We start from the raw sequence: 27973 nt of genomic DNA, 5'->3' as shown, positions 1-27973 counted from the left end.
GTGAAAAGTGTCAACTGCGTGTGTCTCACGGTGAATGCGAGAGAGTTGGCAGCTATGCTTACAAGGATACGCCTTCTGTGCCGCAGGCATAAACTATTACCGTCGTTTTCATATAGGAAGTTTTCAAATCAAGGCGCAAAAAAAATCTCCACGAAATGAGGAAACGAAACGAACAGCAAGAGCAATGATTGGCTTCGCGCATGCGCAGACAGGCTCCACCTCGCGGACACCGGCCTTGCTGCTCGCGCCGGAGAAAACAAACTGCGTGGATGCGCTCGCTCTCGAAGCATGCGACTCACAGCACTCCCCATGCATTTGGACTTGCTTTCTTTGCTGTCGGAGTACATTTATCAGCAATAAAGGTAAACGGCGATGTAATTATATATTGCAAAACAATGAGCAGCTGTCTTGGTCGTTTATTTGATGTAATTGTACATTTTATAATTTGTGTGTGGTGATGATGCTGTTGTGTTAAAACGAAACTTGCCTCCATGCATGTTCCCCCGTTTGATGCTAATGGGACCCATGGAATTGATTTTGTCAGATAGTGCATTGATGAAAATTGTCGGCGGTTACAGTCATAGTCGTTATGTAGATCGGGATGAATGCACATTTAGGGCTTCTTAAATAGCTGGAAGACATTTGTTCGACTCATACTTGAGGTAGTCCCATGCTGTAAGGAGTAGGCCGAGCGGAGGCCGCTGAGCGTAAGCGTTTGAATGACAGATGCGCGGTCCAATCAGAACGCCGGAGTCCGCGTCAGTCAGGGATCTGAACCAATCAAATGGATTGCTGTTGTTGCGCATCATTCTTATCAACGGAACAATGTAATATCAATATAGCCATTTAAAATGCCACGGTAATAATTACTTAAACTTTATTTTGAGGGCTTGACTCGTTTTTGTGACGTACAGATCGCAGAGCATTTTCTGTTCGCCTGCTATCTTAAACTACACACAGCAGTGAGCGTCAAGTTCGCAGACAACGTTGCACCCACGTTTTCCTCGCATGAGAAGTAGAGGAAGAGTCAGATGCATGAATCCTATGATATTTCCGTTAATGTGTAGCTCTTTCTACCATAAAAACGTTTATCTTCAGTCTCTGTCGTTTGACGCACTGATTGCGACTTGTTATGACAGGGCATGTAAAGATGAGCCGCTTGCCTGACAATGTAAACAACGAGGAGGAAAGGTTTCGCGCGCCATATGCGTCACGCGCCTGTCGATGTGAGCGACCGTTCACTGGGAGAGCTGAGGAGTTTGTGTAAGCATTGATTTAACGTAATGTGCCGGTTTCCCGCGATTGTGACGTATTGAAAATGTATGCAATCTGTAGGAACGTGTCTGTCCACGAGGACGGGCACGAGCCCGGCGGTTGCGCGCGCAGCACTAGCGGGTTGGATAAGCACGCGAGTCAGTTACGAAACTTATCCGACGCGCTTTCATGTGATTAATCATGATGAAGACCTTTTTTGATAAAGGACGGTGGGTTTACGTGTGAATGATGTCAGTCTTTCCTATTTGATTCAACAAGGGTAATAATGCATTAGGGTCTATGGTGCTCAAAGTTTCCTTTCCTTTTCGAAATTATATCTTACATTTGAGTGTTTCCCTACACTGTACCAGCCTTGGAAAAGCGCTTAAATGAGAATTATGTCATAAATTTACCACAGTTTTTCCCCTGTGGTATAAACTATAATCATTAATGTCCAGTACACTGCACATCTGATCTGGTATTATTCTTATAGACATTTATCTTGCGTTACAAGATACCGGTAAGCACATGGAAAAAACTGGTTTTAGACCACAACAATTTATTAGTATGGTGTAGGGCCTCCTTTTGCAGCCAATCTAGCATCAATGCGTCCTTGGAATGACAGATATAAGTCCTTCACAGACTGTGGACAGAGCCATTCCTCTTCCAGAACATGCTGGAGGACTCAGGAGGAGGAAAACAATTTATTACTCACTCATCCAAAATACCCCAAAGTGGCTCAAAAATATTTAGATCTGGTGACCGTGCAGGCCATGGGCGATGTTCAACTTCACTTTCAAACCATTCTGTTACAGGTCTTGCTGTGTGTATTGTTGAATTATCATCATGCTGATACACGGCAGGGCTAGGGTTGGGTATCATTTGAATTTTAAGGATTCCAGTTCTGCTTATCGATTCTGATTCTTATCAATTCCTAATTTCGATTCCAAAAAAATAAAAATAAAAAACATAGATATCATTCACATTCTAAGTCTTATTGTAAAACATTTCATTGTAGTTAAACACCATGAACAAAAATCGACAGGTTAAAGAACACTTAAACAAGGAACATTTGCATAATATGGTTTAAAAATACCATATCAAAAACAGCTAGCCTATCTAATATAAATTAAGCATTATTAAAGACAAGTAAATGCTCAGTAATTAAAAAAAGAACAAATAAACAATTTAGTAGCCTAATCGCACAAATTATACAACTGATCAAAGATTGAAATAAAAATTATTTTAAGATTTAAGAATTCAGGTACAGAGACTGATCAAATGTAATATAACACTGCACTTTGTAAATAAAATGTACTTTACAAATATAATTACAAAAGTTATTCAGTCAAGAACAGCGAGTGAATTTTCTCTTTGTCTTTTGTTGTTTGATTAACGTTACTATAGAGACGGCAGCAGTAATATTAGGCTGATGTCACTTTAAGAGCTGCACAGATCCAGTATACTGTTACACACGCGTATGCTTTGTCAACTGTTTACGTTCACTTAAGACATAACCGACTGTGTTTACAAGGATATTATGACATATTTTTATGTATTTGTCCTAGGGCTGGCCGATAAAACAGTATCGGTATTTATCGACGGTACACCATTGTCGGTAACGATATTAAAAATGTTCGATATAGCACTCGACGAAACTGCGCTACTCATTATTTTGTGCTTCACGCTCAGTTTGGACCAACGTCTGTGCAGCGCGAGCCGATCTTGATCAAGCGACAGTGTTACTACACAGCGCTAAGAGATCCAGCAAAGAAAGCATTTGAATTCGCCACTGAAGTAATAACAGAGCTGACGTGGAAACCAGGAGAAACATTGTTCCATGAATGAACTAGTTATAGGCTTAAGTCCACAGATCAGCAACATTCACCATGGATTTAATGTAGTAACACTAACTGTAACCATGGAAGTTTTGCAGGAATAGTAAAATGCTTTCAAGTACGTCACCTATCTTTTTCCAGTACTTCAAAACTCAAATATTATCATATTTTAATGTTATTTTTAATGTTATGACCAAAAAATGATTTGTTTATCCTTCAAAGATTACCCCCATTTATAAAACTAAAAGTTTCAAGATGTAGAAAACTATAGGCATTTCTTTCTTTTTGCTGTACCGAAAACGTAGCGTACCTAACCGTGACACCACTGTGTCGTATCGAACCGAACCGTGAGTTTTGTGAACCGTTACACCCCTACTTATTACAGATGTTGGTCTACCTCAAAGTTTGCCTTGATTGTTCTACGTTTACACTTTTACATTGCACACATTTTATAATTTTTTTTTAAGTTTCTTTAACACTTAATTTTTTTATCTTAATATAAGACATAAAGAATATATTTTTGTTTACATTTTGTTTTTGACTGCTAAAACTGATATAATTTGTTTGCCTTAAAAAAAAAGTGGTTTAAATTCACACTTTTTTACTTTAAAAAAAGGTTATAAAAAATGTTAATTAGCGATATCGAACGATATGAAACATATCGTGATCAATTTTTTAGCTATATCGCACAGCCCTAATTTGATCGTTCAAGTGCAATAAAGCGCAGCAGAGAACTGTTCAGTATCACGCACTATACAGAATGAGAGGCGTCTTTCTGTGCGCACATTTTGGATGTGCGCAACACAGAAAACAGCGCGCGAGTTAGGGCTGCATGATAATAAACTGATAATCACGATTATTTTGCTCAAATTTCAAATTAGCAGCAATTCAGGGGCAACATTTGCTTGAATGGTGGGTTCATTATTATTCTTAATGAAAAACACAAGAACTAGAAAAACACAACTAACCCTTTGCAGGTTCCCTATTACAGTGGTTCTCAAACCTGTCCTGCCGGCACCCCAACACTGCACGTTTTCGTTGTCTCCCTAATCAAACACACCTGATTCAACTCTTCAGCTCATTAACCCATGTGATAATGAGCTGATGAGTTGAATCAGGTGTGTTTGATTAGGGAGACAACGTAAACCTGCAGTGTTAGTGGTCCTCCAGGACAGGTTTGAGAACCACTGCCCTATTAGCATTGGGTTTAAATAAAATATTGCCAAATATGTGCTTTTGCATTACGCTTTGAAAGCAAATCTTGTCAGTCAGCTCCTCACTCTCGTGATAAATGTAATCTGACTCCTGCTGCTGATCTGTGCTGCTGAATTGAGCAGCAGTTCAGTTTTTTAATTGTAGTGTTTGTTCTCTAACTGAACTAAATGATTTTTATTACTATAAAAAATCTAAACGACTGTGGGCGGTGGGCAAGTGATGTAACCTGTGTTTCGGCTATGCCTTATAACAAACTATCGCAGCAAGCCTAACGCGCGCTTTCTTTCTCAACTGTTTGCTCCACTTAAGACATGACTGTGTTTACGTGAATGCTCACCAAGACATGCATTGTGACATAATCTTGTGTGTTGGCCATATAAGCTGCGGAAGAGGACTGGAATCACGTATGTAACAGTCATGTGTCCACTCTAATCTCTGCGTCGACTTAAAACTTAGACTTTTTAAAATCTTTTTCCCCCCGGTTTCACAGGCAAGGCTTAAGCCTAGTCCCAGACTAAAGTGCATGTTTTCAGATGTTTTAACTGAAAGCAGCTTGTACTGACATGTCTTAAAATATGATTTTAAGATATGTCAGTGCAAATGTTTTGTCTCAAGATGAACACCAGTAGTGTGTTTTTTCTAAGGCATGTTTATAAAAGCTGCTTAAATGCCCTAATTGATCTAAGGCCTAATCCTGGCTTAATCTCCTTAGCCCTGTCTGTGAAACCGGGCCTTTAAGTATTAAAATCATTCAGTTGTTGTAAGCCATATCATATACATTTGCAATATTTTGGTTATTTCGATATATCGTGCAGCCCTACTCAGTGGTTGTATGATTCATGATTAATTGGTTTAAGGTAATTTAATTTCAATGCATTGTGTAGTTTTGATAAATGTTTTAAAAAATATACACAAGTAGTGTTGCTTCAATAAATCAGCTGTTGTTCAAAACTGATAATCACTTCCTGTGACTTGTTCTGTGTTTTTTTATTTGTTTTTAACTTGATCACATGCATAAATCACACTGAGGTTAAATATGTGAGCCTACTGTAAACAAACCAGCTTGAGAGAGATGGTGAACAGCTCATGTAACCCATATGTTTAGCATCTGTGGCATCAAATAACAATAAAATGGTGGTCATCATCTATGAGTACGACCAACATTCAACACAAGAGGAAATGGCCGAGATTGTAGAATTATGAAATAAAATTATGAAATATCCACAAGTCACCATGAAATCAATTTTTTTTTTTTTTTTTTATGGAATATTGCAGTATTTATGACAAATGATTTATCACATGAGATCCACCAATAGCAAACCACAACCATCCAATAAATTTCCCATGGACAAAATCAAGTCCCGGCCTACATTTTTCTTGTTCGATAAGCCGTTTTGCTCAGATATACGTCACAATAGGAAAGAAAAGACTATTGTAACATCCATTTAATAGTGACTTTTAAACATGTATTTAGCGATTATGGGACCAAGCACAAAAGAGGTAAAATTAGGATCAAAGCAAGCATGGCAGGGAGCAATAGAACATGGTCGTGACTTGACAGTAAACAGTAGAGTTGTAAAGACATTGCTCAAAATACTATCTGACTCCTTTAAATAAAATGTGAGGATTAGCCCAGCACTAATAATAATGGATTAAATAGTCTATATCAAGATATTGGTTGATGACGAAATCAGTAATCTGTATCGTCTGCAAAAGCATAAATAATAGAACTCATCAATTAGAAAATAATTATGCTCTGCCTAGTATATATGCAACTAGAAATTTTGGCCAATATCAGTTACTATGACCAATATTATCTAAACTGTGCTGTCTTTACTGTTATGCCAACCTTTTCGAAATGACAGCGCCAATCATCCAAAAGTTTAGTAAATCACTGAAATAGCATTTTTAGGACATTAGAAAAGATGGATAACCACTGACTGGACAACCGAAACTGAAATATTGGAGACCAAATAAGCTCTGATATTGTAGCAAATAATTAAAAAAGTGCTGATGTGGCCTCTAATATTTTGGCATTGAAATACCGTAGGCTGTAGTAATGCTGTTCGTTTATGAGCACCTTGGTTCAGTTGTGCCGCCCATGACTGTAACATCCATTACCTCTGACCTCATGGTATGTTTTTCTGGTTTCATAGGTTGGTGACTGTGTGTGACCAGCATGACAAAGAGCCCTCCTCACAGGCGTGGGATCACGTTCGAGGTGGGAGCGCAGCTGGAGGCGAGGGACAGTCTGAAGAACTGGTCAGTGTCTCCCCTCTGCTTCCGTTCTTCCATCCGTTCATTCACTCGGCCTGATTGAAATTCAGATGCTTCGCTGGTGCTGATGCCACTAGTTCTGTTGCGTTCAAAGATTTTGAAAAAGTTCTATATTTGCCAACTGGACAATCTAAAAATAAGTATTTTAAGTCATAGTGCACAAATTTTGAGCTGTGCTATTTGAGATAGGAAGACATTAGGAAGCCAGGGGTTGCTACTACTGTAAATCATAAACCGAGGATCTCAAACTCTTCCATGCACTATATTTTAGCTATTAGTTAAATAAGACCTATTTTATTTTCTTTTTTCTTTTTTGTGAATACGCACATGCATATTTTATTTTATTTTATGATTTTTTTTAAATAGTGTTATTAAAAGGTGCTATATAACTCCATTCAAACATCTTTTTCAACCTTTAGAAACCCAGATATAATCGATCAGCAATCTGAAGTAGGTCATTTAAAGTTAACTCTTTGTGTGTTCACAGGTATGCAGCTAGCATTGAGAAGATCGACTATGAGGACGAGAAGGTTCTGATCCACTACAGACAGTGGAGTCATCGCTATGATGAATGGTTTGACTGGAGCAGTCCGTACCTTAGACCCGTGGAACGAATCCAGCTTAGGAAACAAGGTCTCAATGAACGGCAGAGCGCTCCAGTGAGTACTTCTATCAAACTGCTGAATCACTCAGAGTCTGCATGGGCAAAGTTACACTCTGACTCATAATGTTGCATGATTATATATAGATGTGTTTCTTCTCTCAGGGCTTTCATGTCAACCAGAAAGTTCTCGCCAGCTGGTCAGACTGTCGGTACTACCCTGCTAAGATCCTGTCCCGGGACAAAGATGGTGTGTACTCACAACCTTCACAGTGTTAATCCTCAGCACATCATCTGACTGGTCCAGGTTCAAATACTATCTTTGTTAGTTTTTACCAACTGGGAAATTAAACAGTATTGTACCATATAATTTGGCTGATATTAAGTTTAAAAAATAAATAAATAACAGTAATAATTTATAAATATATAGTATTTGTTCATGTAATTATTAAAAAGTCAAATAAAAATCTATACTTCCATTATTTATTTTTTAAAAGAAATTTAAACTTTTAATTAAAAAGGATGCATTACAGTGGGGCTTTGTTAAAAATCGATTCATCGATAATAATTTTGATTCATTTGTTCATTATGATGTTGTAATGTCTAAATTCATATGTAGCATTTAAACCGATTGATGTATTTACACGGAATATTGGGCATTACATTATGATAGTGTTACTCTATAAATGTTTTGGCCATTTCATTATGATAGTGTTACATTATGAATGTGTTGGGCATTACATTATGATACTGTTGGGCATAACATTATGATAGTGTTACATTATGAATGTGTTGGGCATTACATTATGATACTGTTGGGCATAACATTATGATAGTGTTATATTATGATATTGTTTGGCATAACATTATGATAGTGTTACATTATGAATGTGTTGGGCATATATGATATTGTTGGGCATTATATTATGATAGTGCTACATTATGATAGTGTTAGGCATTACATTATGATAGTGTTAGGCATTACATTATGATAGTGCTACATTATGTTCAATTTATTTATAAAGCACACAATAATACAACAGAAGTTGACCACAGTGCTGTACAAAGAGTAAGATAGCAATCATAAAAACACATTTAAATTCTAAACATTGCCATAGACAACCTCATAATCTAAGCGGCATTAATAATTACCTTACACTAGCACAGCACTCATGAATGATCAAATGCCAAAGTGAAAAAGTAAGCTTTCAGATGTCGTTTGAACTCTGTAAGAGAGGAACATTCTCTGATATAAGGAGGTAAACTATTCCACAGCTTGGGAGCAGTGGCTGCAAAAGAGCGATCTCCTCTCATTTTCCTATATGTCCGCGGGACTACCAAGAGGTTTAATGACTCGGAGCGCAGTGCTCTCTTTGGTTTATTCACCTGGATTAGATAAGCTATATATGTCGGAGCACTACCATGTAGGGCCTTAAAAACAAATAAAAGTATCTTAAAATTAATCCTATAGAAAACCGGCAACCAATGTAGTTCTCTTAATACAGGGGTAATATGCTCATTTTTCTCGGACTAGTTGCAGTCTGTTTAAACTTTTGTGTTGAATACCATAATACAATGCATTACCATAGTCCAATCTTGAGAAAATAAATGCATGAACTATCTTTTCCAGGTCCTTCCGTGTTACAAAGGACTTAATTTTAGCAATTAATCTTAACTGGAAAAAACTCATTTTGACTACTTGATTTATCTGTTTATCAAATTTCAGTGCACTATTGCAGATTATACCCAAGTTTTTTACTTGATGCCTCAGATAAGGGGATAGTGTGCCCAATTTAATTTTAGATGTGTCAGTAGACTCTGAGGGACCAAATAAAATCATTTCAGTTTTTGATTCATTTAGACACAAAGAATTTGCAGACATCCACCTTTTAATCTCCCCAAGACACTCTGCCAGCCTTTCAACAGCAGCAGGGACAGTTGGTTTTAAGGGTAGATACAACTGAGTATCATCTGCGTAGCAGTGAAAAGAGACGTCATATTTACTCATGATCTGACCTAAAGGAAGCATATAAAGAGAAAAAAAGACTGGTGCTAAAATAGATCCTTGTGGAATACCGCATGATAAAGGCGCTGAGCTCGATGTACATTCTCCCATTTGCACTGAAAAACTTCTATTTTGGAAGTAGGACTTAATCCAATTTAAGACAATACCTCGAATACCTACATAGTTTTCTAAGCGTGAAATTAAAATATTGTGGTCAATTGTGTCAAACGCTGCTGTAAGATCTAATAGTAGAAGTAAGGTCACGTCCCCAGTGTCTGTGGCCATAAAAACGTTGTTAAATACTTTTAATAATGCAGATTCTGTACTATGTTGTTTTTTGAACCCCGACTGAAAAACTTCACCGATAGTATTGTCAGTAAGGAAAGACTCAAGTTGGATAAAGACTGTTTTCTCCAAGATCTTAGCTAGATAGGGAAGCTTTGAGATTGGTCTATAATTGCACAGCACTCTTATCTAAGTTTGCATTTTTCAGCAACGGATGCACTATAGCATGTTTACAATAAGTTGGAACAATTCCAGACAATAGACTCTTATTAATTATTGATAATACAAATGGACCAATCAGTTCAAAAACTTTCTTAAATAGTAATGTAGGAACAATATCTTGTGGAGAGACTGTCGGCTTTAACTTACAAACAATATCTAAAAGTGTGGATAAGGAAATAGGCTCAAAATCAGACAACACAGCATGAGTTACAGGTATATCCATAGGCTCATATGAACACTGTTGTATATTCCTTCAGATGTCCGATATACGTCCGACAAAGAACTCCAAAAGATTCTCACATAAATCCATAGGTATAACTCCAGGGACCTCTAATCTAGGTTTTAGAAATACATCAATTGTTGAAAAAAGGACTCTTGGGTTTTGACGATTCTTCTCAATAATGTCTGAGAAAAATCTGAACCTAACAGTTTTCACAGCCTGTTGGAATTTACCTAAGGAGTCTCTTAACATTTCATACGAAATTTATAGTTTGTCTTTCTTCCATTTACGTTCACATCTTCTACACTCTCTTCGCACCGATTTAACATGTTCATTGTACCAAGGGGGAGACTTATTTTTTATGAAAGTGTTGGGGATTTCATTATAATAGTGTTAGATTATGAAAGTGTTTAGCATTACATTATGATAGCGTAAATAGGTTGAAATAAAATGACGAAGTCAGGGCGGGGAGAGAGTGTCTTTATTTCTCAAAATCAAAATAATCCACAAGCCCCCCCCATACCTAGAGAGGAAGTCTGCTACAACCTTCTGTGCCCCCAGCCTGTGGACCAGCTTGAACTTAAAAGGCTGTAAAGCTAGACACCAATGGGTGATCCGCTCCATTGGAGGGGCGCGTGGTCCAAACAGAGGGTGAATTTCTGTCCCAGGAGGTGATAACGGAGTGTGAGGATGGCCTGACGGATGGCTAATCACTCATTCTAAATGTTGCTGTATCTGTTCTCTCTTTTTGAGAGCTTTCGACTCAGATACAGCACCTGCTGTTCCTCTTCTCTGACCACCTGGGACAGGACTGCCGCCAGCCCCCTGTCCGATGCGTCTGTCTGCAACACAAAGGGGAGATTAAAGTTAGGAGATTGCAAAAGCGGCCCGTCACACAGAGCAGCCTTCACTTTAGTTAGAGCCTGTTGGCACAGCTCCATCCTCTGAACCAGATCTGGAGCTTCCTTTTTTAGTGAGATCAGTCAGCGGGCTGGTGAGCTCCGAATAATTAGGCACAAACCCAGGAACTGTCTCACCTTCTTTTTGGTCTTAGGACTTGGGCAGGTTGTGCTAACATAGCTCCACACGCCCAATTGCACACTTCCTCAGGTTCACTGTGAGTCCCGCCACCCTCAGCGATCTCAAGACGTAGTTCAAGCAGATGTTCTAGATGCCGCTACCAATCATTACTGTAGATAATGATGTCATCCAGATGGGCAGTGACATGCGTGGAATGTGGCCAGAGGATTTAGTCCATGAGAAGCCCGAAGGTAGCGGGAGCCCGAACAACCCGAATGGAAGGGTAATAAATTGGTGTAAGCCGAACAGCATTGTGAAGGCTGTTTTTTCTTTGGATAATGGCGACAAGGGGATCTGCCAAAATCCTTTTGTTAAATCCAGTGTGGAATAAAAGTGAGCCGAACTTAACCGATCATGCAGATCGTCAACCCGAGGCATTGCATAAGCGTCGAACTTGGACACCTTAGGCCTTCACCTTTCTGTAATAGACACAGAAACGGACCAAACCTATCGGGCTCGCCCAGTCTCTGTGAGACTTCTATTCCACAGAGTACTCCCAACACTAGCATTGCTTTTAACTCATCCTGTACCACCTTTTTCTTGTGTTCAGGTGAACGATAGGGTCGGCTGCGCGCCACCACCCCTTTAATCGTTTCAGTATGGTGCTGTACGAGGTCCTTGCGACCAGGCAGGGGCAAGCACGCGTCTACAAAATCTGCCTCCAATTTGGCTACAACGGTGAGCTAAGTCAGCGAGAGATGATCTCCCTCGGGGACCAGGGCAATCTCCTGGTGTAAATTGATGCCGCATATCCCTGTTGTACAGCCGACTTTGTTTGTCTGGAGAAAATTCTCCATGGAGAGCCACCCCAACGTGTTGAGTTTTGCTCGGAGCTCCAGGACATACTGAATTTCACTATGGCTGTTTGAAGGCTCCTCCCAAGCCTCTCTAATGACATCAAGCACCCTACAGGGCTGCCGTCCATAGAGAAGCTTGAAAGGGGAAAACCCTGTGGAGGCTTGTGGGACCTCCAGCACCGCGAACAACAGGGGCTCGAGCTATTTATCCCAATTTTTCCCACATTTTTTAAACCGTTCCACCAGTCCGTCCATTTTTGGGTGATAAATGCTGGTGCGAATGGATTCAATGGCCAGTATTTTGTACAGTTTGTTTAATGTGCTTGACATAAATGCTGTCTCTTGATCAGTGAGAATCTCTTTGGGGATTCTTACTTTTAGCTTCTGACCAAGGCTGTATCTCAATACTAGTTTTACTTGATCTTAGTGCTGCGTTCGATACTATAGATCACACAATACTCTTAGATCGACTACAAAATTATACTGTTGTTCAAGGACAAGCATTAAGCTGGTTCAAATCATACCTATCTGACCGCTACCATTTTGTCTATTTAAATGGAGAAAAATCGATCATAACTTCAGTAAATTATGGAGTGCCGCAGGGATCTGTGTTGGGCCCTCTATTATTCTCAATGTATATATGCCGCTTGGAAATATTATAAGGAAACATGGAATTAGTTTCCATTGTTATGCTGATGACACTCAAATATATATTTCATCACGGCCGGATGAAAATGCTAAATTATCCAAATTGACAGAGTGTGTAAAAGATATAAAAGATTGGATGACGCGTAATTTTCTTTTATTAAATCCAGACAAGACAGAGGTATTACTTATCGGTTCAAAAAACCGCCCACAAAACCTCTCACAATACAACTTTAACATAGTAGGATGTCCTGTTACTTTATCCTCTACAATAAAAGACCTGGGTGTTATACTAGATTGCAACCTGTCTTTTGAAAATCATATTTCATATGTTACAAAAACAGCCTTTTTCCACCTTAGAAACATTGCTAAGCTACGTAATATGCTATCAGTTTCTGATGCAGAAAAGTTAGTTCATGCATTCATGACCTCGAGACTAGATTACTGTAATGCTTTATTAGCTGGTTGTCCTGCATCCTCAATAAACAAGCTACAGTTAGTCCAAAATGCAGCCGCTAGAGTTCTTACTAGATCAAGAAAATATGATCATATAACACCGATTTTATCATCACTACATTGGTTACCTATAAAGTTCCGTATTAATTACAAGGTATTGCTACTGACTTATAAAGCCCTAAACGGCTTTGCTCCAGTCTATTTAACGTATCTTCTATTGCCCTATAATCCATCGTACTCTTTAAGATCACTAAATTCTAGGCTTTTGGTCATACCTAGGATATCCAGATCCACCAAAGGAGGGAGAGCATTTTCACATTTAGCTCCAAAACTCTGGAATAGTCTTCCTGTTACTATTCGTTGCTCAGACTCGCTCTCCCAGTTTAAAACTAGATTAAAGATGCATCTCTTCAGCCAGGCATTCATATAATATTTTTAATCTTACAGTTCAAACTACAATCCGGCCTCTAGTTCATAAACGCCAGAGGAGAACTGGCCCCCGACTGAGCCTGGGTTCTCCCAAGGTTTTTTTTTTTTCTCCATTAAGTCACCTGATGGAGTTTCAGGTCACCATTAGGTCACTTGATGGAGTTTTTCGGTTCCTTGCCACTGTTGCCTTTGGCTTGCTCAGTTGGGGATATTTTTGGGGATATTTAATTTAATTTTATCAATCAATAAATTCCACTAGAAACAAACCTTGTTGTATTATTTTAATTTAATACTGTGAAGCTGCTTTGATACAATATGTATTGTGAAAAGCGCTATAGAAATATACTTGACTTGACTTGACTTCTCACCCGGGAGATCATACGAAACAGCTCGTCCACCACACTCTTCGCAGAGATGGTGCATAACGGCACCGCTTCCGGATATCATGTTGCATAGTCCACCAGAACTAATGCTAAACGATGGCCGTGTGCTGAACGTTCTAATGGCCGGATGAGGTCCATACCAATTCAATTGTAGGGGACCTCCATGAGTGGTAATAAGTCAAGCCACACACCATCGGCAGAAGTTCTTGTGAATGCCCGGCCAAATAAATCAGGCCGTGAGATGTGCTAGCGTCTTTCCTTCCCCTAAGTGTCCTGCCACTGGACTACAATGATCTTTTTGGTACTAATAATTGGGTTGTATCTTCTTTGGTCTAGGCGTCTTGGGCCACCTGATACAACCTCACTCTTATTATGGAAAAATAGGAATAGGAGAGCAGTTGATCAGCTGGAGCAACTGTCCGTCGATGGTGCAGACCCAGTCAAACATGATTTTGAGCGTTTCATCATGAGTCTGCTCATCCAACTTAGGCTGCATTAGCTCCTCCTTCGTTCTCGTTTCCTCTGAGTCAGTCTGTGATGGTCCCGGAACAGCATCCCCAGCCTGAGCAACGACTTCCCTAGCCCCATAAGACTTTAGTTCATTTTCGGAACACAAATGAAGATCTTTCCGATGAAATCTGAGAAAAAGATCTTCATTTGTGTTCCGAAGATGAACGAAAGTCTTACGGGTTTGGAACGACCTGGGAATGGGAATAGGATGAGACTGAGAGGGGAGAGGAGGAAAAAAGGATGAAGGGCTGGAGAGAGCAAGATATTAGAGAGTAACTCGCCGACCCCGGGGCACGCCACCAGGTGATCCTCCGCCAGCTCGATGGGTCCACGAATGCCTCCGGGTCATCCCTTGGACCCATTTTTACCATAGGAATGTGAGAGATAGTGGGGGCGACCTCCTGGTCAAGCAAGCTCCGGATGACCCGCGGGTGGTCCTCCTGCACCTGAACCAGCAGACGAAAGCATTCCTCTTGTTCCAGTCTGAGGTCCATAAGCACTTGGTGTTGCGTTTGGTGGACACCAGCAAGCGACTTGACCAACTCCGCAAATTCTTGGTCCCAGGTTTCGGCAGGCACCAGTGTAAAACATTTCAAATAAAATGACGAAGTAGTCAGGGTGGTGAGAAAGTTTCAAAATCAAGATAATCTACAAGGGTGCTTTAGTACATTTACAAAACAAAAGCAACTCAAAACAATAGCATCCACAGGGTTAGTCTCTCTCCCCTTCCCAGGTCTGCAGGCCGCTTGTATGCCGTCTCTCCGCCAGTTACTGGAATTAGAGACAGGTGTTAGTCAACATGCACTTCTTACCACTCGTCTCCACACTCGCTCACCCGTTGCAGACTTCGCTTTACCATGCCCCCTCACCACAGATATTGTTATAGATTATAAAAGTGTTGGGCATTACATTATGATAGTGTTACATTATGAATGTGTTGGGTATTACATTATGATAGTGTTAGATTATGAATGTGTTGGGTATTACATTATGATAGTGTTACATTATGAATGTGTTGGGTATTACATAATGATAGGTTCATTATGAAAGCTGTTCTTCTGTGATGTCTCAGGTGTCTACACAGTGAAGTTTTTTGATGGAGTCATAAAGACAGTGAAGGGGATTAAGGTGAAGCCGTTCCGCAAGCAGGTGAGAAGTTACTCCCTCAGCTCTAATATGTATTAAACAAGGCCATTCATGAAAGAAACCACTTTAATGAGTTGGTCTTTATCTACAGAGCTCTGATGGCAAGACTAATCAACAAGCTCGAAAGCGGGGGGATCAGAACGGGAAAGAATGGAAGACTAAGGAGAACAGCAGAAGTAACAGCTCGAGACACAGCACTTCTGACCAGGATGAAGAGAGCGGTTCAGAGGGGGATGAAGAAGACACCACAGTGATGGATGAGTCCAGAGATCTCCAGAATGGCAGAGAGAGCGAAAGCACAGCAACTAAGATAGTTGACGAATCAGAGCCGAGACCTGCTGAGCACAGCGATAAACAGCCCAGCGAAGACGACAAGACAGAAATGCTTGAGAATGGAGAAGGAGCGAACAAACCAGAGGAAAAAGAGACGAATGGAGAACAGGAGGAGACCAAAGAACTTCAAAATGGCATTGACAAGAACGAAGAGGACAATAAAGAAAAGGAAGAAGCGTCGGATGAAAGTCCCAGTCTGCCCAGAAGGACACGGAGTAGGATGGCAGATGGTGAGTTTGGTTTGGGGGAACATGCTGGTGTTACATCTGAATATTTGATTTGATTATGATTCAATTCCAAGAGCCAGATTCAGCCTCACACACACGCCAATCAGCATTTGCTAAGTAGCAAATAGAGAGAGACATTATAAGGAGAGAAGACAAACCACTAAAATAAAAATTAATGGGAGATATCGTAATGCTCAATATGGCATCTGTTGGACAGGAAGTCCTGCATTTCAGTTAAAAGAGCCAATTGCTCTTGCTTTTTTGATAGACATTGTCGTTTATTTACTCTAGAACATGCATGTCTGTTAGTTGGAACAATGATTTGAGCTACAAAAGCAACTTTCTATTTATCAAAGATTCCTGAAAAATGATTAGTTTTCACAAAAATATTAAGCAGCACTAAGAAGAAATGTTTCCTGAGCAGCAAATCAACATATACGAATGGTTTTTGAAGGATCATGTGACACTGACGACTGACAGCTTTGTCATCACAGGAATAAATTACATTTTAAAATACATTCAAATTGTAATATGTCACAATTTTACTGTTTTACTGTATTTTTGATCAGATAAATGCAGCCTTTAATGTTTCAAAAACATTTATAAAAATCTTACCAAACTTTTGAACCAGAGTAGAAAATAACTGCCCCTTCCCTTGGCATTACCAAGATGGTCGCCGAATGAAGTCATTTAGGGAATATTACTTATAGTGATGCAATTTTAACCATGTCTTGCGCAAGTAAGTAATTGTTGGGTGATTTACTAATGTATTTGGCTCAGGCTTGATGATTGAAATTGTTGGCTTGTCATTTTCAGCAAAAGATGTGGAAAGGCCCAATGGACCAGAACTGAGGAAGAGACGTGCATCAACAGGACAGATACCACCGTCCAAAAGAAGCAGAGCCAATTCAAGCACAGGTCAGTTCTCCATCTCCTATCATAAGGGCTTTCAACCGGAGGAACGTTTTCATAGTTTCTATAACCATTAGTGGAAGTACCTGCTTTTTGGTGTGTTCGCACCGCAGGAATGGGAATGAGTTTACTTATAGCAACTCCTTTTGGGTGGACTAAATTACCTCCTACTTTAGAGTAGGGTTTAACCCAGCACAATAGGAACTACCAGTGACCCAAGTGTACGTTGATTGGCCGAACACATGCCATACAAAACATCGACACCTGCCACCTGCCATACATGGAAAACAGCAATAAGAAATAAACATATAGAAAGCTAATGCTAACTGCTTACCTGTCGCTATTGTCTGCGATGTTGTGTTATTTTCTCAGCCTTGATGATATGTAGCCCTGCAAGTTGTCATAGGAGCTAGATAGGGTGCTAAAGCCCCTATACCTCATGTTTGTTGTTTTTTTTACACTAGTTATTAATCCACATTGTGTCTCTGATCCCCTCAGACAAAAACAGTCCATCTCAAATCAAACCGCTTAAAACAGATTCTGTCCCAGAGACTTCAGAAAGTAAGGATGACCCGACCAGTCCTGCAGGAAATGTAGCATCCGCAGAAGAGGCAGGATCTACACCTGAGCATGGTATACATCCTTCTGTGTTTCAGTTTGATAATCAGAGGTGTTTGCTAAGACTGCATCATTATTACTATTTCTCATACTGTGTGTGAGAGATTTGAACATAGCAACCCCAAGACAATATACTAAAAGTCTTTTGGTGTTGCGTAGTTGTAATATACATTAATATTTGTGATAATTATTGTAAAAAGTCATCTACACTACTGCTACAGAGTTTGGGTTCAATAATATATATATATATATATATATATATATATATATATATATATAAATATATTTTTTTAATGTCTCTTCTGCTCACCAAGGCTGCATTTATTTGATCAAAAATACAGTAAGAACAACAATATTGTAAAATAATATTACAATTTAAAATAACTGTTTTCAATTTGAATGTATTTTAAAATGTAATATATACAATTTATTGGAAATGATAATTGATTTGGTGCTCAAGAAACATTTCTTATCATTAATGTTGAAGACAGTTGTGCTGCTTAATATTTGTGTGGAAACCACAGCACATTTTCTCAGGATGTTTTGATGAATATAAAACTCAAAAGAACAGCATTCACTTGAAATATAAATCCTTTGTCACATTATATATGTCTTAACTGTCACTTTTGTTCAATTTAATGCATCCTTGCTGAATAAAACTAATGATTTCTTTCAAAAAATAATAAAATCTTACTGACCCCAAACACTTGATCGGTAGTGTGTATTGGTTGTAAGAAAATGGCGATACCCTGGCAAACAGCAACAACACCCTGCTATTGCAGGAGTGAATTTTGCGCAAACAGGCACCTCTCACATTGTCTTCAGAATATGTACAAATGTTGTTAATCAAACGTATGCAGGTATATGATGTGCTAACTCAGCACTCACATTGCTTTCTCAGCTGCAGCGCTCAAACGGCAAGTCCACCTTCCAACCACAAACAAGTACAGCAGAGAACCATGTGAGTACCCAAACCCTCAGTTCTCTCTCTCACCAGTCCAATATAAAAACGTGCTGTTATGTGACCCCATTGCCCTTTTCCTCCCTCAGTGTACAGGGTCATCAAAAACCAGCCCCCTCCTATCCTGTCCATTGAGCTGGACCATAACCTCTTCAAATGCAAGATCGCAGGCTGCCTCAAGTCTTTCCGCAAGGCGTCTCTGCTGCACTACCACATGAAGTATTATCACGCGCAGAGCGACCCAAGCCCCCCTCGCTGCGTCCAGAAGCGCTCCTCAGACAAGCAGAACCACAGCCAGGAGACCCCTCGCAGGCGCCGCACGGTCTCGGCTTCCCACCGTTAGTGCACACTTTGTCTATTGGCCTTTTGTTTGGGTTGATTTGTTCAGATGTGTGTGCGTTTGGCCTCATAATATTTAAAACATAATTACAGTGCCCATATTATGCTCATTTATGAGCTCGTAATTTTATTTTTGGGGTCTGTTAGAATACATTTACATGATTTAAAGTTCAAAAACACATTTTTCTCATATTGCGCATTTCTGCGGCACTTCTTTTTACCTGCTGCCTGAAACGCTCCGTTTTATTTCCTGTTTCTTTAAAACACGCCTTTCTGATAAGCCCAGTCTGTTGTGATTGGTCAACTGCTTAGAGCATATGTCGGAAATGTTTCCGTTCCCGATGCCTAATGAGCAGCTGTAAACATCTATGGTAACTATGGCGTTGGTATAGGGTGTAACATTTCTCACCAACTTTTTCTGCATCACTGGTACCAGAAGGTTTTTATTTTTTTATTTTTTTTAATTTCCATAGGGATTTTAATATCACCCATTGACTTCCATAGTATTTTTTTTTTTCCATACTATGGAAGTCAATGGAGCTCATCAACTGTTTGGTTACCCATAAACAGTAAATGATGACAGAATTTTAATTTCTGGGTAGATTATCCCTTTAATGGTTTTAGTGAGGGAAAGAACTACAATCCCATGATGCATTGTAAACAGCATAATCAAATAAAAAATTATGTAGAAGTCAAGAACGTTGAGAGATTACATCATTTGCAGTGCTTAATGGGAGTGGGCGGAAAGAGGGTTGCTTTTTTCGACTCTCTAATTGGTGTAATTTTCCGTACAGCATCGTGGGTAATGTAGTTTTTCACCAGGAATTTCACATTATTATTTTATTTCACGATTACATGTTTGTTATTTCAGCATGAAAATATGCTAAAATGACGTGGGCTGACGGCTATAGGAGAAGCAAATACCATAGATTAACAACCTCGTAGCTCACAGTATGTCTGTCTTTAAAGGTTTATAATTTATTATTTAAAATCAATTTCCTTTAGGAGAAAATGTATGAGTTTTTACTTCCAGAACCTGACTGTTGCACTCTATTAGAAGTCCTTACAATGTTGTACCAAAAACAAAACAAAAACAGCGTCTCTTCTAGATAGCGAAATCACTTATCCAGCTGTTCTTTGAGGACGGGACAAAGAAGCCAGTAGGCAGGCATTATGTGTCACATGGTGACATTGCTAAGTAACAGAAATAATAGCAGGGCTACAAACAAAGTGTTTCAGGCAAGTGTTTTCTGTTCAAGAGATTCACTCCCTTTGGCGTGGACTTTGTGCTTTGTAACCTTGCAGATTGTTTACATGCACAAACGGCTATATTAAACACTAAAGGAAAGGTAAAATCCAAAAGCATAATAGGTGTCCTTTTAATCTCCCACAGATACTCCCTCTCCTCTGAGTGACAGTAAGTCAGGTCACACTCTGTCGCCCCCTGCGGTTGGCAGCATGCACCGGCAGCGCTCGGCCACACTGGGCGCAGAAAGGAGCAAAGAGAACCAACACTTCAACCGCTCGCTGCATGACGACAGAGACTGGGTTGCCAAGGAAACAGGTATTTGAGAGCATCGTGATCATTCCATCTATTTCTGTGATCATGCTCTCGCTGATTTCTCTGCATGTTACCACAATCAGGCCATGACAGTAATGGAGATTTATTTTTCTCCTCTGAAGCGGTGAAAGAACGGGAAAGGCTGAGAGAGAAGCGGCAGAGGGATTTCTTCCGCATCAAACTGAAGAAAAGGAAGAAGAAAAGGAAGTCTAAGTCAGGTGAGACGGCAGTTTTAGTGCAGCGGTGGCTCTTTCTCCGGCTCTCTGCTGTCCCCTCTGTGTGTCCGCTGTTGCTACAACTTTTCTCTAAATAGGCAGTTTCACTAAACTGAGCATATCAAATTATTTTGGACCCGGCAATATATTTTAGCAGGATATGATGTCACGCTCTAGGGTTTCTGTTTTGAATGCATAATAAACTATGCAAATCTATTCAGAGTTATATATTAAAAATGTGAAAATTAGGCAGCTTTTTAAAGTAATGTTTTTTAAAACGTATTACTTTAATGCGGAGCGTTTTTCCATGTTTCATTCTCAGTTGGTGACGTTTAGATACTGAACAAATTCACATAGCTTGAGACATATGATAAACAGCGCTGTCATGGGGTGGGCGAAATGGCAAAAATATCATAACACGATTCTTTTTCATGTTGGTTTTACTGTTTTGCAAGTGACTGAGCATTACAGCCAAACTAATGTCCCTATTTTAAAAACAAAGCCTTAGGTAACAAAATCTAAAATAAAAAAGAATGGCAGACATTTAGGCCAAAGTGATTTGACACGATACTGTGATATTTCTTCAAAAGCAGATCGTGGAGACATTTTAATCATCCACGATCAAAAATCGTGATGTCGCACACCCCTGCTTTTGTACACAAAATAAATATGCGCGTGCTTTTTTAAATGCCTCACATAAGGTAGAAAAACATTCTGACTTATAATATGCCTGTTCATAAATTATTAAACTTATAAGCCTTAAAAGCCTATCCTTTGCATTTTTTCTATTTATAATTACTTACATTTTAATAATAAAAACAAAAAAAGGAAATAATCCCTTTTTAAATGGACAAAATAATGGACATTTAAAACCGTTTATTTAATGAATAAAAATCATTTTAAATGCACATTTTAAATAGCATTTTAACAAATATTTGAAAGTTGTTTTTCTTTGTTGTTTTGCCAATTTGTCAATTAAATAAAAAAAATGCCATTTTTATATATATGAGTTCACTGTTTCAAGAGCCGCTCCCTCTCCCATGTGTCACTCAGAGTTGTAGCAAGATGATGGTACAAATTGTCTTTTAAATGAAATAAACACTCAATTCACTTATTACTAGATTTTGAATACTGAGATTCTCAACCATTTTCTATCTGCATCGGGACACCAAATCTATGTGTCATTCGTCTTGAGTTATTAATAGACTCTGAAAGTGCACAGCCACCCACAAAAGGAACGTTTCAGTTACCAGTTCCTCTTGACAGCTTCAAGAACTCACTGAATCAGATCTACAAGCCGCCTCGTCGGTGAGGAACTGCTCGGTCTGTGTTTAACCCTGTGTGGCGTCTGCTCTTCCTCCTCTGACAGACTGTTACAGCACTGAGGAGAGCATTGGCCTAAAGCCTTTCCCCTGCAATCTGAATTCGGCCCACAAATTGCCCCTCTCCCTCACACACCGATCCTACACGGGACACTGCCCCGAAAAGATGCTCAGCCAGGGTGGGTACCAGAGAACGCAGGTCCTCCGAACTCACAGCTGCCTGCTTTGTGTTCCTCTCCTGCATTGTTGTCTTTCAGTGTCTCGACTAGCTGTGTTTAGTCACTGCCGCTACGTAGATTTATCTCTCTAGAATTGTTTTTAACGTGTGTGTGCATGTGTGATTGGAGTAGCTGATTATCTTGCATGGATGACTGTAGTATAAAAATGGAGATTAAATCTTCTGCTTAAATGTGTGGTCCTTCTCGTTTCCGCCAGGCGAAGACAGCAGCAGTGATTTGTCTTCAGACAGTCCTGTATGGAGTGAGGACGAGTCTGATGCTGAGCTGGATCTGAACATGCCCCTCTCTGAGCAGGGTGTGGAAACCGTCTCTCACGGCTCGGAGATCGTACGCTGTATTTGTGAAGTGCAGGAGGAGAACGACTTCATGATACAGGTAAACTACCACCTTCTGAAACGGCACCAGACAAGACCTCAAGCCTCTGACTTTTTTAAAAAAAAATTGAAGAATTAATCAAATGAAAGTAACGCGTTACATAGAAAAAGTGGTCTATTATTTCTGGTCTACTTATAGAGACTAATGCACAGATCATTTGACATACAGGATCAGATTGTTTTATTGCATCCATTGCTATTATCACTGTCAATCGGGTTCAATCGCGCATTTAAATACGAATGTCAATCAAGAAACTTGCCAATGTGTAGTTAGCAGCATGAAAAAAGAAAAAAATGATATACAGAATGCGAGAAAGGCGGCCATTATTTCGCAAGGTACACAAAGCTGCGCTCTTGCAAAAACTCCCGTTATAATCAATGAAGCTGTGCAATCTCTTATTGACATCATGTTATACATTGTTGGTTCTAATAAAAATATTTGTTGAGTGGATTTTGACGAACTTAAACGCATCTGATTGGGCGTTGCGTTCACACACTCAACAGATATTTCGGTAACACTATTTTACATGTAGTTATTGTTGAGACCTTGTTACATGTTACATGTATTATTTACTATAGTAATAACTATAAATTATGCATAATTACATGCAACTAACCCTAAACCAAACCCTAATCTTTGGCGGGACAAAGATTCATTTTGACGGCTGCCAAAATATTTTCAATGCAGGAAAAACCCTGATCATAAATAATTTATTTATAGTTGAGTATATATTTATTACAAATATAAATTGGATGCAAATAATTATATATTTATAAAATCAGCTGTAAAAAATATAATATATGAGTATATCTGACATACTTTGAGCTGTAGTATGAAAAAAAAAAATCAGAACAAGGAATTTAAACCAATTATGCACTGGCACATTTACTTGAACTGTATTATGAATTATTTCCTGTGCTCTCTGCAGTGTGATGAGTGTTTGTGCTGGCAGCATGGGACGTGTATGGGTCTGTATGAGGACAGTGTCCCAGACAGCTACAGCTGCTATGTCTGCAGAGACCCACCAGGTGAGAGACTTGAACTTCCCCCCCAAAATCACCTCTGTTTAGTGGATATTTTCTTTCATTTTGAAATTAGTCTTTCTGGACTGTGTGTGTTGGCAAAATAAAACAAGGATTACGATCAAAATATGACAACCACATCAATGCATTTTGTTGTCTTGCTTTTTTTTAATGTTTACATGTGTTTTTTTCTGTATGCAGCCCAGAGACAGAGTCAAAGGTTCTGGTATGATAAAGACTGGCTGAGCAGCGGTCACATGTATGGCTTGTCTTTCCTGGAGGAGAACTACTCCCACCAGAACAGTAAGAAAGTGACAGCCGCCCATCAGCTTCTAGGAGACGTCCACCGTGTGTTTGAGGTCCTGAACGGTCTTCAGCTCAAGATGAGCATCTTACAGTAAGTAACTCCTTTTGTCTAATGCTCTTAATGTGACCGAGTATTAGGTAAATTTGTGAAAGTGCAGTAGGAGCTTCAGTTATAAATCAAAGCTGCCCCCTGTTTTAGGACACAAGCCCACCCAGACCTGAAACTCTGGCGGCAGCCCTGGAAACCTGTAGACGGCCTACGGAGGAAGGCGGCTAGTGATTCTGGCATTACTACTCCTTTCCCCCCATCACCCCCTGAAATGGGAGTGAGCGAATTTGAGACAATGAAAAGCGAAGTCCCGTCGCCCGTGGAGACGCATGTCTCTTTCCAAGACTCGTACATTAGCAGCGAGCACTGCTACCAGAAGCCCCGTACGTACTACCCAGCGGTGGAGAGAAGGCTTGTGGTGGAGACGCGGGGCGGTTCTGAGCTGGAGGACAGTCTCAGGAGCACTGAGGACCTGCTAGAGATGGCCGAGCAGAGGTACAGCATGCCTCTGGACCACGACCAGCACAAGCTTCAGCTGGCCGACCGCTCTTTTAGTAAGGTAAGTTGCATGCAACTTATTTCCTATTTGGCCAAGTGCACACTATAAGACAAAAGCTTGTCGGCCAATGCACATTTGCACGGCACATCTGTTTTCAAACCAGTTTGAGATCTGTTTCCAAACCAGTTTGATATCTTTTGCCAAACCAGTTCAAAACCTATTTTGCGAAACGGTTCACAATATATTTTCAAACCAGTTTGAGATCTGTTTTCAAACCAATTTTGATGTCTTTTGCCAAACCAGTTCAAAGTCTGTTTTGCGAAATGGTTCACAATCTATTTTCAAACCAGTTTCAAATCTATTTTCAAACCAGTTTCAGATCTGTTTCCAAACCAGTTCAAAGCCTATTTTGCAAAACGGTTCACAATCTATTTTCAAACTAGTTTGAGATGTTTCCAAACCAGTTTGATGTCTTTTGCCAAACCAGTTCAAAGCCTATTTTGTAAAACGGTTCATAATCTATTTTCAAACCAGTTCGAGATCTGTTTTTTAAACCAATTCATCTGTTGTCAAACCAGTTCAAAGTCTGTTTTGCAAAACGTTTCACAATCTATTTTCAAACCATTTTAAGATCTGTTTTTTAAACCAATTCATCTGTTGTCAAATCAAAGTCAAAACAGTTCACAATTAGTTAGTTCCAACTAATTTGAAATCTGTTTTCAAACCAGTTCATATTCTGTCGTAGTATCTGCAAATAGTCACAGCATGTCTTAGATTTGCGCACACTAGAAAATCATCACTGGATACCATGCATTTTGTTTTGCTGCATAAAACCTGAACTAATTAAATTGGCTTAAAGAGATTTGGGATGCTTGGATGAACAACCATCTCATTTTTTTCACATTATTAATAATGCGAGAGCACCAGTACACGCCAAAGATACAACTCATTAGTTTCTGTTTTCAGGAGCTGGAGTGCCGTATGAAGCGACTGGTTTCCGCTGAGCAGGAAAAGAGCTGTGTGGTGGAAATCAAGGAAGAGGAGCCTGACCCTGTGACCCCTGACCCCAAGCCAGACCCTGATCTTGTGCTGCACCAGCAGTGGCAGCTGAACCTGCTGGAGCACATTGAAGCAGTGCAGGACGAAGTCACACACAGAATGGACCTTATTGAGAGAGAACTAGACGGTGAGACTCTACAATATCTTTTAAACATTTCTGGTTTAAAACTATTCAAACAATAAATGTAATTTCAGATGGCTGTGGTTAATTCTTTGCTCATATTAACATGTTGAATTCACTATGCAGTGCTGGAGAGTTGGCTAGACTTCACAGGTGAGCTGGAACCTCCAGATCCATTGGCGCGCCTCCCTCAGCTGAAACATCGCATCAGACAACTCCTGACTGACCTGGGAACAGTCCAGCAGATCGCACTCTGCTCCTCATCCTCTTGAGGGCGCCAGAGGACATACGAACGGCTCAAACCGAATCCAATGCACAATGGAGTCCCTTAAAGTCTGGCAAGAAACTGGAAATGATTATGTGTGCCTGGTTTTTGAGAGAAAACCCCTAAATGAATCAAGCTAACGTTGATGTGACCGTTTCTGTGGCACATGCATGTTGGAGTGACTGGTGTGGTCAACGGTTAGAAAAGACTGAGACGAAAGATATCTGATGCAAACAAGTTTATTTTATTTTTTGTATTTGTGGAATTTAATGCTTAATTGTAGCACTTAGCTGTGTCTGTCATAGACTTAGGAGGTTTTTTTCTGTTTTTTTTTTTTTTAATGTAATTTCCTCTGTATCCTGGACATGCTAAATAATCATTTTATGTTAATTCATAAGTGATCGTTTTGGACTCTCTCGGCACGCCTTTGCTCTGTGTATAGAGCTTAAGGACCCGGATGGTATTTTGCTGTAGTTAAGAGAAAAAATGTTAAATATGACTATAACAATATGAAAATATATTTTAATCTGAAAATACTTGCATTTTACTTCTATATTTGTACTTAAAAGTAAAGTAATCTTGTAAATAACCCAAACAGTTGCTTATTCAATTTCTTGTTTCTTTTTATTTCTGATTTAAACTTGTATTTACAGTAAAGACTTTCTGTAATCTTTGATCTGTTGTGAATACTGTAGTTTTGGGCTTTCTGCCTATAACCTTCTAATTTTTTGACACAATTGATGTTGCTTTCATTTCAGAACAGCGGGGCTTTGTTTCCACTGGTACATTAAACAAGCACAGAATGTTGAAATCTTGCATACTTTGTATGTATATTTTTCTTTCTTTGTATTTCTTGTTTTCCCAATGATTCTGAACTTGTTTCTGATTCTGTTTTTATTTTATTTTTGTCTGTTGCTTTCAAGTCTACAAGATTGTTTTTGATTAAGACATTAGATGCCTTTAAGTTATTGTAATTGTGAATTTAAGTTATTGATTCTGCCACCTTTTTACTTCGGTCCATTGGTTTTCTTTTATACAGCGCGAGTCTGAGTATTGTATGATCAGAGAGAGAACGAGAGAAAAGCTGGGGTCTTTTTAGTGTTCTCGCCCTTTGGTGTTTTTTTTTTTTTTTTTCTCTAGACCCTAAAAAAAAAAAAAAAAAACTACCTGATATCTTATTTCAGGCCAATTCGAGTGTCATTCACCCTCAGATACACAAACTACATTTGATATGAATCTGTGAATTTATAAAATCCTGCCGATGGGTATTTGAAGGGTTTGTGTTTCTCTGTACAGCTAGTGAGCAGTCTATTGACTGTTACTCAGTATTGTCTATTGTATTTTTATATCTGCCCTGTTGCTTTCAAGGCACTGGAAATTTAGTTACGGATTAAGTATTGCAATCTTTTTCTTTTTTTCTTTTTTTTTACATATAATTTTTCCATTGTTGGCATCTTTTTTGCATTGGGGTCCCCTGGGAATCTATAAGTTCTGCGAGATATTGACACATAATCCAAATGCCAGAAAATAAATGCAAACATTTAAACTTAAGTTGTTTGTTTTCACTTTGTTAACAGAATTATAATTTTAGCACTTATGTATAAATAATGTAAATCTAATGTTTAAATTAACGTTAATTATTTTGGTAACACTTTACAATAAGGTTTTATTATAGTTAACATTAGTTAACTAACTTATTTAACATAAACTAAGAATGTACAATACTTCTACAGCAATGTTAATTTCAAGATTTGCTAATACATGATTCAAATTAAATGTATTAGTTAACATTAATTAATGCACTGAACAAACAATGAACAGCTGTATATTTATTGACTAACATTAACAAAGATTAATAAATACTGTAGCAAATGTACTGCTCATTGTTAGTTTGTTAGTTAATACATTAATGAACCTTATTGCAAAGTGGTACTATTATTTCATTCAAACCCTATACATCTTCATAATTGTAAGAAATCCAACTTTTTTTATTCTATAGATAAAGAAAACTCTTAAAATGCATGGTTAGATTTAATAACATCTAGCCAATGTTTAAATATTCTGATATGGATTTATATTATAAAATTTAATTTAAAATGCTTTTGCACTTTAATTGACCGGATAGTACTTTGTTGGAAGTCTATTTAGGCCCTTCATCCCACGTTTGCTAATTACTGGTGTGTGTGG

General features: G+C 39.0%; 1 protein-coding gene across 2 annotated transcripts; it reads left to right on the top strand.

Annotated features, from left to right (window-relative positions):
* Positions 1–27337, top strand: phf20b (PHD finger protein 20, b). 2 transcript variants are annotated; one of them, XM_084097977.1, is made up of 19 exons: positions 1–362; positions 6464–6569; positions 7072–7243; positions 7351–7435; positions 15290–15366; positions 15455–15926; positions 16740–16841; positions 17334–17468; positions 18355–18414; positions 18504–18752; positions 20147–20317; positions 20437–20532; positions 21899–22030; positions 22287–22465; positions 23394–23493; positions 23689–23884; positions 23993–24401; positions 25308–25527; positions 25648–27337. In XM_084097977.1, exons 2-19 carry the CDS (start codon positions 6487–6489, stop codon positions 25791–25793), a joined length of 3084 nt encoding a protein of 1027 aa, XP_083954103.1. In that variant the 5' UTR covers positions 1–362; positions 6464–6486; the 3' UTR covers positions 25794–27337. The 2 variants fall into 2 exon arrangements, with proteins under 2 accessions (XP_083954103.1, XP_083954104.1); XM_084097978.1 differs by lacking the exon at positions 21899–22030.
* Positions 27338–27973: the final 636 nt, after the last annotated feature.

Source organism: Abramis brama (genome assembly GCF_963993115.1).
Source record: "Abramis brama genome assembly, chromosome: 22".
In the NCBI taxonomy this organism is placed as follows: Eukaryota; Metazoa; Chordata; class Actinopteri; order Cypriniformes; family Leuciscidae; genus Abramis; species Abramis brama.
Note: the sequence above shows the minus strand (reverse complement) of the source record. Positions and strands in the feature narration are given on the sequence as shown.

Excerpts from the sequence above, each read along its gene's own strand:
- phf20b (XM_084097977.1), top strand. The coding sequence starts at position 6,487 with ATGACAAAGAGCCCTCCTCACAGGCGTGGGATCACGTTCGAGGTGGGA. Across the intron at positions 18,415-18,503 it reads CAAGTACAGCAGAGAACCAT|TGTACAGGGTCATCAAAAAC; the intron begins GTGAGTACCCAA and ends TTCCTCCCTCAG. Across the intron at positions 23,885-23,992 it reads CTCAAGATGAGCATCTTACA|GACACAAGCCCACCCAGACC; the intron begins GTAAGTAACTCC and ends CCCCTGTTTTAG.